This window comes from Serinus canaria, chromosome 20 (genome assembly GCF_022539315.1).
Source record: "Serinus canaria isolate serCan28SL12 chromosome 20, serCan2020, whole genome shotgun sequence".
Taxonomy (NCBI): Eukaryota; Metazoa; Chordata; class Aves; order Passeriformes; family Fringillidae; genus Serinus; species Serinus canaria.
In genome coordinates, this window is record NC_066333.1 from 943,938 (window position 1) to 960,060 (window position 16,123).

Genomic DNA, 16,123 nt, shown 5'->3' on the forward strand with positions numbered 1-16,123 from the left:
CACCTTTGCTAACCAGTTCCCAAAGTCATCCCCAGGATGGGACTTTTCAGCTCCTCACGCCTTGTGATACACCTGAGCCCCATCTGGAGCACTGGGGCTGGCCAGAGCCAGGAATGGCAGAGGTGGCCTTGGAGAAAATGATGCAAAGTGACGCAGATCAAGTGACTTGGAGCAGCATGGAAATGCTACCACAGCTCAGCACAGGGATGCTGGGCTCTGGGGCTTGGCAAAGCTTGTTGGTGCCTTGAAACTCAGTGCAAGATCTGTTTGTACTCCACAGCCAGGGATGTTGGGTGCTCTCTATGTGTCATTACAGAGTCACAGAATGCTTTGGGTTGAAAGGACCTTAAAGCTCATCCAGTCCCACCCCTGTCCTGGGCAGGAACACCTTCCACTAGACCAAGTTGATACAAGGCCTGTCCAACTTTGGATCAGCCTTGTCCAGCCTCAGACACCTTCAGGGATGGGGCAGCCACAGCTGCTCTGGGCAACCTGTGCAAGCACCTCACTAACCTCTAAGGTCTTCCTGGAGCCTTCTCTTTTCCAGGTTGAACATTCCCACCTCTCTCAGCCTATCTCCAGAGCACAGGAGCTCCAGCCCTTGGAGCATCATCTCCATGGTATCCTCTGGAGTTGCTCCAGCAGCTCCACATCTTTCTTGTGTTGAGGGCCCCAGAGCTGGAGTCAGCTCTGCAGGGGGGGGGGGGGGGTCATGAGAGCAGAGTAGAGCAAGAGGAATCTCCTCCCTTGACCTGCCCAGAGCCTGTCTGCCATTCCAACACCCACATCCAGCTTCTGCACATCATCTCGGGCACACGGTTAGCCCCAACACGCCCCAAAAGTCACGGTCAGCCACGGCATGGGATGCAGGTACCCGAACCCAGCGCCTCGCATGCTCGACAGCCCCCAGGCAGCGCCAGCCGCGTCCCTGTCCCCGCCGGCCCCGCACGCCGCTGCACTCACTGCTGTTGGTGGGCAGAGTCCTGCTGCCGCTGAGGCTGCCCGTGGGCGGCGGGGAGATGGAGCGGACGGAGCCCGTGTCGTCCTCCTGGGAGCAGCCCGCCTGGATGGCGCGTAGGTAGCTGTGGCTCCGGGATCGGAAGTAGCTGGGCAGAGGCAGGTCCAGCACCTCCGCAGCCGCCGACTCGGCCTCGCTGTAGGTGGAGTCGCAGACGGGCTCGTACTGCTCCCCCAGTTCCGGCTCGGGTGCCTGCACGGGGACAGGGCAGCCCCGTCAGCCCCTGCCTGCGGCCGCCCTTCCTTTCCCGTCCCTCCACTCCCGTCCCGTCTGTCCTGCTCCTCGCGCTCCGGCCACTCTTGCAGGTCCTTCTCACGGCAGGGGGGACGGCAGGTACAGTGGTCAGTGGTCAATGCTGCTGGGTACAGGGTACCCGGGGCTCTCTGCTGAGAGGGAAGAGGGTCCCTCCTTGGAGAGGAGAGGGTCCCAGCTCGTGGAGTAGGGGACACTTACCAGCGCAGTGCCTGTGAAACAGCTCTAGTGCAAACTCTGCCAGGGCCCCTGTCCCAGCACAGCTGGGATACCTCAGCCTCGATGTGAGAGCCCACCAGGGCACCTTTGCTCCTCGGGGGGGTACGTGGGGAAACAGCAGGGGAGAGCTGTGGGCTGGGGGCAGCCCCCACACTTGCTTAGGGTGGGTCTTGGAATCCACTCCAGCCTTATCCCTGGTGAGGGCCAGGAGAGGGCTTGGCTGTGGCCAGGGGTGAGCAGTGCAGGGGCAGCTCTCCCACTGCCCCCACTTCCTCCCTCCTGCCCACAGCCCTGCCTTGCTGTCCTGTGGCAGCTGCTGGACAAACATGGTCTTGGGAGAGGCTCAGCCAGGTCAAACCAGACCCAGCCCAGAGCAGACTGTTCTGAAATACTGGTGAGAGATGCTGAGACTGGCCCTGTTGCCCACATCCATCACTCCTGGCCCTTTCTTTCTCCTGGCCCACAAGGACATTGTTCCTGCCCTGCACTGGCATCTGAGCTCCATGAGGTTTGGCTTAAAAAGCTCATCTGCTTTCCCCCTAAAACTGATGGTCCCTAAGCCCCTACTGGGCCCAGGACTCAAGCTCTCCAGCTGCCTTGCAGTGCCTGGGTAAGGAGTGCTGTCTCCTTCTCCTCCTCTTTTCCTTCTGCCGCTGGCCTGGGCATGGGGTGACCCCAGAGCCCACCTCACACCCTGCCATGGGTGTCCAGGCTGGCCCCAGAAAGCTCCATGAGGAAGGATGAGAGAAACACCAGTGGGACAATACCTGCTCTCCATGGGTAAATATCTGAGGGATAAGTGAGGGGGTTCCAAAGATCTGGAAGAAAGAGTTGGAGAAGGTTAAAGGCCAAGAACAGGGAGCCCCTCACACAGACAGTCACTGCACAGGGACTGAGCACAAAGGGAGCAGGGGGCTGTCCCCTGGGGCCACTGCTGCTGACACTTCAGCACAAACTGCAGAGCTCGTAAAATGCCAAGCGAGGCCACACGCCCCTCAGACAGTGGCAAAGACACGGCAAAGCTCCACAGGACACCTCAACCACGGAAGAAGCTGCTGAACATTCAGCCTGCTGGGTGCACCATATCCCTGTACACCCCCAGGGGACTCTGGGGACACCGTGCTGGGACACCCCTCTGCACATAGGGGCAGCTGCACAAGGTGGCCATGGGCACCTCTGGGTAGCCCCCAGAACTGGCCAGCACCTCAGAGCCCACAGAGCCGTGGGCAGTCCGAGTGCTCTGTGTGGGGGGAGCTGCTCTGAAGCCTGCAGGGCTGGCCTGGCCACCTTGCTGCCGTCTCCCCACACCAGAAAAAGCCACACAGAAGCTGTTCTGCCTCCTCAGCAGAGCAAAGCCACGGCACACACTCGGCATAGGGACAGAGCCCTGACAGACACTGCGCTGCCCGGGGGCACGGCTGTCGCCTCCTCCTCCTCCTCTCCACCCTCTGTCTGGCACCACCTGTCCTGGATGACCCTCTCGGGGAGAATCCACATTCAAAGTGGGCCTGAGGGAAGAGGCTTGACTCTGGGAATGGGCCTGGCCCTCTTGCATAGGGCACAGCTTATGGGGGGGCTTGGCAATGTTGGGGTTACCAGCTCTGTCCCCCTTGGTGTGACAGGGGGTGCTGACATGCCCCTGGTGATCCCCGGAGTGCCAGAGGTGGAGCTGAGTGGGATGGAGCAGAGGAGACTTGTCTGTCAGAGCTGGGGTTGTTATCATGTGGGAAGACACTGGGGTCTGGCTGGACACACAAGGAAGGCAGTGGAGGTCACACCAAAGTGAGGGCAGGGCAGGAGCTGCCTCTGGCACTGGGATGGATGAGAGCAGCAGACACTGGCGAATGAACCAGCTCCATCCTGGATCAACAGACGTGCAGTTTGTGGGAGGCCTCTCAATCCTGACCAGCTGCAGCTGAGCTCTCTGGTTTTCAGGGGACAGTGGCAGAGTGCACGTGAGTGGGTGCTGTGGCAGTTGGTGTGCCCCCAGCAATCCCAGTGCCACCAGCCTGGCTCTGGGCTGGCTGCCTGTGCAGCTCCTGGCACATCATGGGCTGCTCAGACCCTTCAGCTCCAACACCCTCCTGATGTTTCCATGGGGGTGCTGCACTCAGCTCCTGGAAACAGCTCTGGACATGGATAGAGCACAGAGCCATGGACTCCTGCAGGGACTTCAACATGGACTGACACGCAAAGGACAAGGCAATGGCGGTCCTGACCCCGCTGTGCACTGATACACTCAGTACATTGCTGCTGCTGCTGCTGCTGCTGTTGCTGCTGCTGCTGCTGCACATGGGTAAGGACTGGCCACAGGGAACAGGAATGCCCAGCAATTCCCTTGCTCCCCCAGCTCCCCTCCAAGGCCTCCGACCGCTCTGGGACAGCAGGAGACTCCAGCCAAGGGGCTCAGTGCCCCCCACACCTTGATGGCAACACAGGCAGGACATGCCCTTGTACGCCCTCCCCCAGGATCCTGATGCCCACCCTGCTGCTCTGGCCCCCTGCACACACAGAGCAGTGTGGGGGTGCTGCCCATGCAGACACACAGGAGCAGATGGGACAGAGGCCCGGGGTGACAGGGCTCGCTGGGCAAAGCTGTGGAGCCATCACTGCCCTGTGGTGGAAGGGCTGAGATGAGCACACGGGACCTCTGCTCGTCCTGGCACCAGTTATCTCTGGTTTGGGAGGCAGCTCCAGAGCAATCCCAGCCCCAGGGAGCTCCAGAGCAATCCCACAAGCATAGCGTGGGAAGTTAGACCTATTTTGCATCAACTGCATCCCAAATGTTGTGGTTGGGGCATGAGCTCACCTTGTGGCAAGGGGTTTGCCACCCTCTGCCAGCATTTCACAGGCATCCTTGGCTTTGCCATGGTGCCCAGGAATATCCAAAAGGAGACATCCCAGATGGCTGGCAGGACAGCTTCCCCAGCTATGGGCTCCTTGTTCCTAGGTCCAGTCTGCTGCACAAGGGGCGAGGTCCTGAGCTGAGCAGGGTGACTGTCCCTGGTGACCCTGCGGGGTCCTAGGCTGGACATCACCAGGCGAGGTTGACCCTGGCTCTGGACCAACCCAGTGGGCATGAGGGGCTTACAGCAAGGTTGAACAGCCTTGTAGATGGTTCTGGAGGGTGACACAGTAATACCCTGCACCCAGAGCAGCCCTGAGCTTCCCCCAGCACTGTGGGGCACCCTCTGGGTTACCATATCTGTGGCAGAGGGGTTTTAGCTGACCACCAGTGTGAGAGGAGGCAAAGCTGCAAGAAGGAGGTCTAATAGGAATCCCGATTAAAGAGCTGGCCATGACACTGGTAAAGCTTCCAGGGAACGGCCTGTGCAGCTCCTGGAGCACAGCCAGTGCCTTGGTTTGAAGAGGGAAGAAGATGCTCCTTCCCCCCTGAGCTGGCCTCCTCCCTCACTGCCTGTGCCAGCACAGTGGGTCAGCACTCCAGCACCTCACCTGGTTGATGCAGCTGGACTCGTTGGCACTGTCAGAGATCTGGTTGTATTCTTCCTCCCAGGTGGGGAACTTCGGAGGTAAGAGGATCTCAACAGAGTCCAGGCGGTCCAGGCTCCTGCCAGCAGAGAGAGAGTGTGAGGGTGTCCCCATGGCAGGGGCAGCACTGGGGCAGAGCCAGACACCCCTGCCCATGGCCAGACCCCCTGCCCATGGGCCCTCTGCCAGGCACAGCAGGCATGGCAGCACTGAGGTGATGCTGGGCACCGTGCCCACTGCTCAGCTGTGGAGAAGGCAGCTCTTCCTCACCCTGCTGGCCCCTGACTAGGCATGGCACACAGGGAAAGGAGAGGGCAAGATTTCAGGTCCTGCTGCCCCAGGAATGTACTGCAGATGCCAAGTTAGTTCAGCAGAGCCCCAGGGAGCATGAGGGATCTGTGCCAGCCTGCAGCCACAGCACTGCCTGATTGCTGGAAAAGGGGGGAGAGGAAAGGTGAGAAATGACTTTTAATTTGTATTTTGTGGACTTTAAAATTGGAAACAACTGCAAGATACATATATTTACATTTGTGTAGATTATCTGGAAGAAGTCCAACGGGAACCTAGCTGGAATGACAATGCTGCTTGAGCAGGGGATCAGTATTTCCAGTAGAGCTTTGCTGGGAGAAACTGCCACTAGGTCCTGGAGCACAGCAGCAGGCTGTGCACAGGAGGAGAGCGGGGCTCTCACTGAACGTGACCCAGCCTAGAGCTCAGCTGAGACCCAGGCACAAGGGGGCAGGGAGGGATGGGGAAAGATGGGGCTCCCGTGGGGCTCTGTTCCACCACAAGACCCTGTGTGAAGGAGTCCTGGACACAGGCTGGGTGCACATGGAGGGGACATCGCCAGCCACAGTGGCCCACAGGACAGCTGTGGGGCCTCTCCCTCTGGAATGGCCTGTGATCCCAACACAGGCCCTTGTGGTGCCACCTCCCCATGTCTGCCAGGGCCGTGGGTACAGAGCTCCAATTTGCCACCTGCCTGGGCACAGCAGAGCTGAGGACACAGCAGGCCCTGTGCAGCATGCGGGCATCCCACAGGGACTCTGAGGTGTCCATCCCAGGGTGGGATGGGAGCGGGGAATTGTCCCTTCTGCCGGGGAGATGGAGGAGACACCACTTGGAGTGTCTTGGAGACCAAGGGCCATGCAACACCCCTAGCCCCGAGCTCTCTGCTGACTGCCGGGTTTCCCTGATGCTGAGGTTTTTATCCGTGAGCTCACACCATGAGCCAGCCACATCCTGGGGTGGGCAGTGTCCCTGTGCCACCCCGCCGGCCTTCACCCCACCTGTCCACGGGGAAACCCAGTCACAGAGCGGCCAGCAGCCCTTGGAGGGGCAGAGACCCTCGCAGAGGGACGGCTCTGCGCCTTGCCCTGGCTCCGGCTGGCCCTGCGGCCCAGCCGTCCCAGCCCCAGCCCGGGGTCCCTCGGCTGCAGGGGCTCGGCGCTGCGCTGGGCGGCGAGGGCCGGGCACCAGGTGGCGGCCGCGCTCCTCTCCCGGCTCCGGCCGGGCCCCGGCCCCATCCCTGGGTCTGTTCCCATCCCCATCCCCATCCCCATCCCCATCCCCATCCCCATCCCCATCCCCAACCCCGGTTCTATTCCCGGCTCCGTCTCCGGGCTCTGGCCCCATCCCCGGTTTTATTCCCGGCTCCGTCGCCGGCTCTATTCCGGGCTCCAGTCCCAGTGTCGCCTACATTCTTGGCTCTATCCCTGGTTTCAGCCCCGGCTCAGTTCCCGGCTCCGGCCCGGACAGGGTCCGCCGGGTCCTGTCCCGTCAGAGCTCCAGTAGGGCCGAGCCGTGCTCGGAGCCCTCGCAGCCGATCCCTCTGTCCCGACCCGCTGCGCTCCCCAGAGCTCCCCCAGCACCGGCTCGGCTCTGGCTGAGCCCAGTGCTCAGGGCAGGCCACGCCCCGATGGACATGCTGCATGGGCAGAAGGAGCCCCAGCCTCTCTGGCCAGGTGTTTTTCACCAGAGACTCCAGGACCTCACCCTGCTCCCCTGAGGCGAATGTGAGGGCTCAGAACAGGGATGGATCCAGACCAGGCATTTCCAGGGCTTCCCACAGATGATTTTGTCACTGTCTCCCAGCAGAAAGCAGCACCTGGCCTTGATGCGAAGGCTCTGTGAGGCGTCCCCACTGCTTGCACCCCACTTCCCACTGCCTGCTGAGCCTCAGCAGTTCATCCCCAGCAGCTCCTGCTTCTCCCGCCCCTCTGTACCAGCCACAGCTGCCCCTGCTGCAGCACCTGGAGCACTGAGAACCCCCCAGGTGCCTTGTCCCAGCATGTGGAGCAGGTGCTGAGGACTCTGCATGGCATCACTGCCCAGCTCATGCAGAGTCCCTCCTGCAGGACCAGCCTCTGGCCCAGCAAAGCTCCTGCCCCGCTCCCCGGCTTTGTCTGTCTGGCTCAAACCACTGTGGGTGTTCCTCCTTCAAAAACCTCTCGGCTCTTCAGGGTATCATCCAGCCCAGTGTGCCACCTTTCTGTTCCAGAGGTGGAACACCTGGAACACCTGCACACCTCTGGAGCAGAGCAGCTCCAGGCACAGCCCCAGCAGTGTCCTCAGCCATGCTGGGTGAGCAGCTCCCATGGCTAAGGGGCCTCTTGGGGTTGGTTGAGGCCAAGGGGCCTCTGCATTCCCCCAGAGCAGAGGAGGCTTGGAGAGGAAATCCCCACAGCTCCGTCAGAGGAGTGCTCCCCCCTTGGCTGAGGGGACAGGGACCTAAAACAACTCCTAACACCAGGGCTCCTGGGAATCACCAGGATGGGGTGCCACATCTTCTGTCCTGCTGTCTCCTCATCCCTCTGTTAGAGCTGGGGTGCAGGAGCCCTGCTGGGCTCTGATGCCACACTCTGTGGGGTGCTGCAACCCAAGGACTGCTCCCAGGGGTGGCCCTGAGGGCCTGTGCAGAGCTCCCAGAGGAGCTCCAGCATTACCTTTGTGTGGTGCTCTGCTCACTCAGGGACTGTTGTGTGGCCTTGAGGTAACTCTGCCTCCGAGCTGCAGTTTTCGGGGATGGTTTGGGGCTGGTTTCTGAGTCCTCACTATCATCATCCCCCATGGCTTTGATGTAGCTCCCGCTCCGCATGCGCCGGCACGGGATCTCGCTGTCCTTGTCCCGGGACAGCGTGCTGTTCCACTCCCCGTGAGGCACCTGCAGGAGGAAGGGCAGCATGAGCAGATGTCAGGGAGGGCATAGCCCATGATCCTGGGACCAGCAGGATCGTGGGGAGCTGGGGAGACTGTTGTACTTCTGCTGTGGTGTAGTGGGAATAAGCAACACAATTCCTTCACAGCCCTCCCTTATCAGTTCATGCCAGGCAGCCCTCGCTTTGGTGGCCTCTGTTTGATGAAACAGCACATCACAGCCATTCCCTGTCGCTGGACACCTCCATCCCAGACATGCTCACACAGCCACGACAAGCTGCACCAATGCCAGGCATCACAGGGGGAGGAGGGGATGGTCTCACTGGGCCTGTGTGGGGCACTGGGACAGGGCTGGACCCGGGTGTTCATCTCACAGACCATGTCACTGAACATAAAAGTGCTGCTGTGGAGCAGAGCTTGGGGCTCAGAGCCCAGACCTTCATGGGCTCTTTAAGATTTTGAGTTGAATGTGACCCTGAGTGGCTGAAATTACTTTCTGAAACCAAGTCAAGCTCTCACAAGTCCCTCTAGAGCAGCTTGGGCACACAGACCTTGTGCTGGCCTTTCTGCTGAGAGATGAGCAGCACCTTGGGTATGAAAAGCACTTCTAACCCCAGCAAGATGACAACTCCACAATAATTTAAGGCAGACACAGTTTCTTGCTCCTCACTAGACAGGAGCGAGCTGTTGGTCCCACAGGAGGCCCGAAGCACTGAGTGGCCACAGCAGCCACCACCCTGCCTGTTCATCCTGAAGGGTGAAGGGTTTGGGGCGGGGGGAACAAGAAGCAGAGCCAAGGTGCCCAGGACTGACCAGGATGAGCCACATGTGGTGTGGGACAAGTCAGGAGAAAGATGGGGAAGCCCAGGTTTCCAAGAGCAAGCCTTGGCTTTGTGGCTCACTTGGATTGCTGCTGGCCTTTGTCCTGCCCTCAAAGACATGGCCAAGGAGCAGCCAGGCCAGATGTGAGGATGCAGCAATGTCCATGCCACGCCAGTGCCAGGGCAGCCCAGAGCCACCCAGACTGGGACAGCAGCTGGGATGCTATGGGGACTAGAGCCAGCTCTTGTGCTGAGCACAGCTTGTGCTGACAAGAGATTCCAGCTTGGCTCTGCTGGATGGAGCTGCTGGACCTGCCCTGCTGCCCAGAGAGCCGTGGGGCTGAGCAGCCGTAGCTCACACAGTGAGCACGCAGGGCTGTGCTCAGCTGTGAGGAGCCAGCCCTGCAGTGCCTGTTCCCATCCCTGGTCCCAGCAGGGCTTCCCTGGGAGCCAGAGCCAGTTTGAGGCTGTGTCCGACACTGCTGGGGTTGGAGCGCCTCAGGTGAGGCTCAGATCTGCAGGCTGCAGGCTGTGTCCAGGTGCAGGCTCAGTCCACAGCCCACGGCTGAGGGCTCGTTCCTGCCCAAAGCAGCAGGGACTCAGCCCATGTCCTGCCAGCCTGCTCCATGTGCCCACTCTGACCCCAAACAGATCCCAAACCACCCCTGGGGCTGCTCTGGGGTCAGGCTCCTGCCTGAAGTGCACCCATGACCCAACACCCACATTCCTGGGTGTGGGGAACAGAGCCAGGGCTGATCCAGGTGTGTGAGATCCAGCTGGGACCCAAGTGGAGCGAGTCCCCCATGTGAGGCACACATGCTGGCTGGCCAGGCCCCCCTGGGCCCATTGCAGCTGGTGTGGATTCTCCCAGCTCTTTCCACTCTGCTCCTGCCATCTTTATGCTTGGCCATGGCTCCCAGGCCAAGCTCACACCACTGTCCAGCTCAGGGTCTGTGGCTGTCATCTGTCTGGTCCTGATAAATGCAAGAGCTGAGAACTCTTTCCCTGCTGGGTGGGAGTGCTGCCTCTGTCTGTACTGGTGGCTTTGAGGCCAGGAGGGACCCCGCTGGCTCCAGCTGAGTCCTGCCACTGGGAGGATCCCACAGGTCTCTGGGATGCCTGGCTCTGACCCTTTCCAGAGGAGACAAGAACCCTGAGAATCACTTTTACATCGATCACCTTGGTGTCAGCTCTGACTGGAGACTGCATTTTGCTGCCTGCCTCCTCCTCAGGCTGAGCTGCACCTCCTGCCTGTGGGGTCTGGGCCAGCACGGGGCTGGAGAGGGCAGGAAGGGCTGGAGAGGGGCAGGTAGGGCTGGTGAGGGGCAGGAAGGGCTGGTGAGGGGCAGGAAGGGCTGGTGAGGGGCAGGCAGGGCTGGTGAGGGGCAGGAAGGGCTGGCTGCAGTACCTGGCTGAGGAGGGCAGGGCCAGCCAGCAGCCAGGTGTGCCATGCAGGCATTGCCTGGCTGTCCCTGTGCAGGGCCAGTGCTGGATGGTGTGGGGCAGTGAGGGGTGCTGAGCCCAGCCCAGGACAGCGGGGGCTTTCAGACCTCAGGGTCCTGCAGCTGCTCTGCTGCCACTGCTCGAGAGCATGGGCTGGGGGCTGCTCAGTTCTGCCATGGCTGCTGCATTTGCCCCCTGGCCTCGGGCTCCCTGGGCACAGCAGCACAAGGGCCGTTCCAGTGCCTCTCTCTCTGCTGGGGCAGCCCTAGCACTCCCTGCCCCACTGGGACCTTCCCACTCCCAGGAACAGCCTTCCTGGGGCATCCCAACAGCGCCTGGCCCTCACCAAGCTGCCTTAATCCTGCTTTTCTTGCCTCTCCTCTGCTCTGTGCCTTGGCAAGGCAGCAGGACACAGAGCTGCTCTCAAGGTGCTCTGCATTCCAGCTCAGCAGTCAAGGGAAGGAAGGCGCTTGGGAGGACACCCCTGAATCCCCTGCCCCACTTTGGAGCATGTCCCACCTCTACCTGCACAGGGTCCGCAGGTGCCACAGCTCCCGCGGGACAGAGAGCAGGACAAGTGTTTCCTAAATTTCACACCTGCAGAGACAAGCAAGTGCCCTGGGGGCCCTGCAAAAGCAGTGCAGGTCCTTTGGGTGCTGTTCAGAGTCCTCCGGGCTGCTTCTCTGCAGGATGTGAAGAGCCTGTCTCACAGTCTGCAGCTGTGCCATGGGGGTGACGAGCCAGAGCACCTGCTGTGATCAAGGACAGACCTGACAGTGGCCAGTGCAGCCCTCGATGGCAGCAGAACTCTTGGCAGGTGACACCCGGGGCACAGACTGTCATGCCCAAGTGGGCATGAGGGCACCCAGGTCAGGCACAGAGCAGCTCCTCACAGCGGGTGGGGCCCTGCTGCCCTTCCTGCTGCTCTGCCAGGTGCAGCCTCGGCTCTGCCCATTGTGCTTTGGGTGCTGTGGAAGGAGTGGGACCAAGAGGATGCCCAGGTCCAGAGACTTTATGGGGACTTGAGGACTGCAGGATGTGAGTCCTTCATTGTGCTCAGTCGTGGTCCATGTGGTGCCAAGTGATGCAGGGGTGTGGGATCCAGGCACCTGTCCACCCCTGGAGCTGGGCTCCACTGCTGCCACCACACCGCACTGTCACCAGGTGCTGCACGGTCCCCAGCCAGCACCGCCATCTGACTCTGCTGCTCTCCTGCCATGAGCTGAGCGTGGAGGGAAAAGGGAAGGGCCATGGGGAGGTTTCCCTGGGAGCATCCCCCAGTCCCTAGATCCCTAACAGAGCAGGCACAGGGGGGAAGGGGAAAACTCCCCTGCTGGGCTCTGGCAGGAGCTGCAGCGCTCCCTCCCCTCAGGGCAGGTCAGGGGGAAGAGACTAGAGGAGCAAACAGGATTTCCATCACACAAGTGCCAGCTCAGCCATGCACACACGGACATGCAGCACAGAATGCCCTGCTGAGCACTGCAGGGCTGCAGGGGCCATGCACAGGCTGCACTGCTGCGGGCACAGCGCTGCTCCCTCGCCGGCGGTATCCCTTGCGCTGTCCCACAGGATCAGCCATGTCCTCGAGAAGCAAGCTGGAGCCAGGCTGTCCCTCTGGCAGGCCACCCTCTGGGAGGGACCTGGGCTGTGATCCTTCTCCATGGCAGCTTGGTGGGGCTGGCATGAGGCACTCAGCACTGTGGAGTGGCTGGCACTGATCAGGCCACCCACTCTGGATGATGAATTATTTTCAGGGCTCCTGGGGGTTAAGGAAGCTCTGGGATGGTCTGGCTGTAGGCGGGGTTGGGGAGGCTGGTCTGGATGATGTATCAGGTTAATGGCGACTGTCCCCTCTGAGCCACCACACTGCCCGTCCCTTCGGTGCTGTCTGTCCATCCACACCTCCTGCTCACTCCTGCCTGGGGCATCTCCCACTCCAAGGAGCTTCTCAGCCTCTTTCCTTGTACTCTCAGCTGCATATGGGGTCCATGGGGACAGGGGATGTGGAGCACAGCCTCCCTCCTCGGAGGCTTTGCTCTAAGGATGGAGCTGTGTCATCCTAGCGACTGATCTGAGAGACCCCTACTCTGATGGGACAGGGCTGGACCTGGGGCTCGGCAATCACCAGCTGCATCTGGGTGTGGATGTTTTCAGGGCCTGGAAACATCACGTGGACCCCCAGTAGTTGCTGATGAATCCCCAAAATACCCAGACCTTTCAAATGGGGCAGGAGAGGTGAATAGCTTTGGGGACTGGGCTGTCCTGTTTGTTCCCATCCCAGTCCTGCCCTCCCTTGTGTCCCTGCACTTCTGGTACCCACTGGGCATTTCTGCCTGGCAGCAGCTCCCTCTGCAGCAGGGCAGGGCCCCTGTGTCCCCCAGGCACTGGGAAAGCAGACCCTTGCTGTTCCTCCCCCTGGCACACAGAGGGAGTGGGCTCGCTCTGTCCCCAGGTGTGACAGGGGACATGTGGCCTTGCAAAAGGACATTCCCCACACACAGGCTCCAGAGGTGACTTCTCCATTGCCTCTCCTGTGCCAAGGAGGGGCTGGGATACAACGACCCCATCCTCCCGTGAAGTCCCTGAGCCCTGTGTCCTGATCTTTGGGGATGACATTGAACACCTGGGGACAAGGTGAGCCCAAGCACCTGTGCCCTGTCAGCTTGTGGGGGCACCAGGCCCCACATGGTTTTGGGACTGGGTGCCCAGGGTTTTGGTTCTGGTGGTGAACCACTGGTGAACCAAGCACAGGGCCTGCCCCAGGCACTGGGGATGTTGGTCACACCCTGGTGTCCCCTGTGCCCCTCCTGCCACTCCAGTCGTGGCTGTTGGTCGCTCCCTGGCCGCTCCAAGTCCGGTGGCACAGGCTGAGCCCCTGGCCAGTGGTCCCAGGAGGATCAGAGCAGGAGGAACTGGGCAAAAGCTCCTGCTCAAAACAAGATCCCTACCTGGGCGCTGCCTGCGTCGGTCGGCCCGGGGCTGAGGGGCTGGTCCCAGCTCTGCAGGGCAGCCGTGTCCTCCCAGCCGAGCGGTGGGGCTGCCCAGCTGCTGGCCAGGCCCGTGCCACCCAGCGGTGCCCACAGCCCTGCGTCAGGCTGTCGAGAAACGGAGGCTCATTACATGGGGGGAAGGAGCAGGGCAGCCTTGCACCCCAGAGCCCAGGGGCTGTCGAGGCTGTCTGCTGGGCTCAGTGCTGCAGCGTGAGGGAATGGGGCCCTTGGAGAGCTTGGCTGTAGCTCTTTAACCTCAAAAGCCTAACGGGAAGGAGCAGGGGGGAAGAACAAGAAACCAGGCCAAGATCATTTTCCCTGCTGGTGCTCCTGATGCGGTCAGTTCAGTCCCTTGGAAATTTGATTTGCAGCCATGGCCAGCGAGGTATTGGAAGCTGAGTGTGCTTCAATAATTCATCTGTTTTTAAAGCCTCTACCCGGCTGGGCACAGCCAGGGAAGCCCCTGGCACCTCTGCATTAAAAGGATGCTAGAGATTTACATGCACAGGCTGGTCCCCTCCTCCCCCCATCCAGGCCTGGCTTATTTGTCTTCATTCCTCTCTCTCGGGCACAAACAGGTTCACGCCGCTCCAGCGCCGCTTTTGGAGCCTGCCGCAGACCTAGAGCAGTAGGTGCCAGGGTTTCAAACCAGCATCAGCCATGCAGGCCATGCAAGTGGGGCTGGCACTGCCCCGCTGCCCAGCCCTGCCCACGGGCGAGCAGAGCAGCGAGGGCACCGCGGCTCCTACCAGTGCTCCGGGGAAGCTGGGCAGGGTGGGGCTGGCCGGGCTTGGCACATCCTTGTGATGCGTGGAGACAAGGGGGGAGCGTTAGTCAGGGCTGCTGACCTTCAGCCCCTGGCACAGGGGTCTCTGTGGGGGCCTGGGGGGCTGTGGCGGGTGAGACGTGGCCCCTCAGCATTCCCGTCCATGTGGGCACTCGGGGGGACACAGTCACATGGGGCAGCTACGTCCCCATCTGCCCAGGAATGTCCCCCAGCACCTGCAGGGCTTGGGCAGGCACTGGGGACCCGTGGGAGGCCCGCAGGAAATGGGGTCACACCCAGCAGAGGAGGTGGGGTGGTATGTCCCCTCCTCAGGGACTGGAAGTGCTGGGACTGTGCTGGAGCCGTGGGAGATGGACCCCGTTAGCATCAGTGTCCCCACAGGAGGAGTAGGGGTGTGTTCCCAGGGCCCTCCCCAGCCCTCTCCTGGCAATGTGATCCGAGCTGGCAGCTGAACCATCTGGAGATGCTTGTTAAGGTCACATGGGTGCCCACCGAGAGGACGTCCCCGAGCTCCTGTGCTCTCCCTGCACGGAGCACCCCGTATTTCCCCGTGGCACCCACCTGCAGGTAGTGGTAGGCCAGGTCCTGGTGGCAGGACTTGGATTTGAGCAAGGCTTTGTCGATGGTTGCGGAGGCCTTCTGGCACACCTCCCGGGCATGGCTGAGTGTCAGCGTGGACCAGGAGCCCCGCTTGATGTAGTTGGAGTCGTTGTTGATGGGGATATTGGTGCAAGGAGTGACCTTGAGGTCGTTATTGCTCTTGGAGGATTTCAGCATGTGCTCGCTGATGGTGTTGTAGGCGTGCATGAAGTACTTTGGCTGGCTGTGGTCGGGCTGCCGGCCCAGCGTCATCAGCCCCATGGGGTTGCGGTAGCTGCAGGTGTCGCTGTCCAGGTTGTCATCGGAGCTCCACCAGCCCGAGATGTTGGACCTGGTCCTGCGCTTGGGCTCGGAGGTCTTTGCCCGGTCCTTGCTCTTGCTCCTCCGGTTTTGCTTGGCGTCATCTGCCCCCTTCTTCCCGTTCACGTTGCCCTTGGCGGGGCCCTCCAGGGACTGGGACTTGGCAAAGAGCTTCTGCACGGAGTGCACCAGGTGCCGGATGCGGCCCGGGCTCTCGCTCCGGTGCTTCGCATCACTCCGTTGGAACTGCAGGGTGCTGAAGCCGTCCCTGTGGATGGGCAGCTGCTTCTCAAACTGGTCGAGGAGGTTGGCAGGCAGGCGGTTGATCTTTGTGGCTTGGGCATGGCTTGGAAACGGGTTATCATCCGGGACCTCGAAGTGGGAGTTGTAATGGATGCGGGGGAAAGTGCTGCTGTTGGAGATCTGGTTGTTGAGCGGCAGGAGACAGTCACCGTGGACGGTGTTCTGGGCCGGGAATCGGGGATCCATGGTGAAGGAGTCGGTGGGGCTGAGGAGATAAGGGTTCCTGTCCTGGGGGGCATAAAGAGAGTCTTGAGGGGAGTCCAGGTTTTCAGAGAGATGGCGGCTTCTGTTGTCTCCTAAGCCCTTCATGGTCCCAGTGCTTCCTAGACCATGGCTCGGGTATGGTGTGGCAGAGCCCTCGCAGACCTCCCTGCAGCTGGAGGAAGAGACCAGATGTTGAGAGACCACTGTGAACCCCTCTGGCAGCCCACTCCTCACTGGGGGCACATCCCTGTCCCCCTTTGAAAGCAAATGCCACCACGGTTAAGGGACAAAGGAGAGAAGCAGGATGGCAGAGGCAGGAGGGGGGGTGGGAGACCAGGGGCTGGAGAGAGCAGGGCCCAGCAGAGGAGGGGCAGGATTCACATTCCCACTGCAGCTGCAGTGCTCGTGTGCCTCAGTGCCTAGCCACAGGCTGCTCAACAACACTGCTGCTGCTGCTCTGGTGCTGCACATGGGATTTAACAGCATGACAGAGGCACTGCCAGCAGGTCCCTGCTCTGTCCATCTGCTCGGGAACTGG

At 61.1% G+C, this 16,123-nt stretch overlaps 1 protein-coding gene across 1 annotated transcript in view; it reads right to left on the minus strand.

Moving 5' to 3' along the window:
• DLGAP4 (DLG associated protein 4) overlaps positions 1-15,730 on the minus strand; it is a 59,616-nt gene extending 43,886 nt beyond the window's left edge. Inside the window, exons 1-4 of the mRNA XM_030230910.2 lie at positions 14,740-15,730; positions 7,927-8,144; positions 4,946-5,060; positions 964-1,210 (exon numbers count right to left, since the gene is read on the minus strand). Coding sequence (XP_030086770.2) covers positions 964-1,210; positions 4,946-5,060; positions 7,927-8,144; positions 14,740-15,690 — 1,531 coding nt within the window. The 5' untranslated portion in view covers positions 15,691-15,730. The remainder of the gene's footprint in view (positions 1-963; positions 1,211-4,945; positions 5,061-7,926; positions 8,145-14,739) is intronic.
• Between the last annotated feature and the right edge of the window lie 393 nt (positions 15,731-16,123).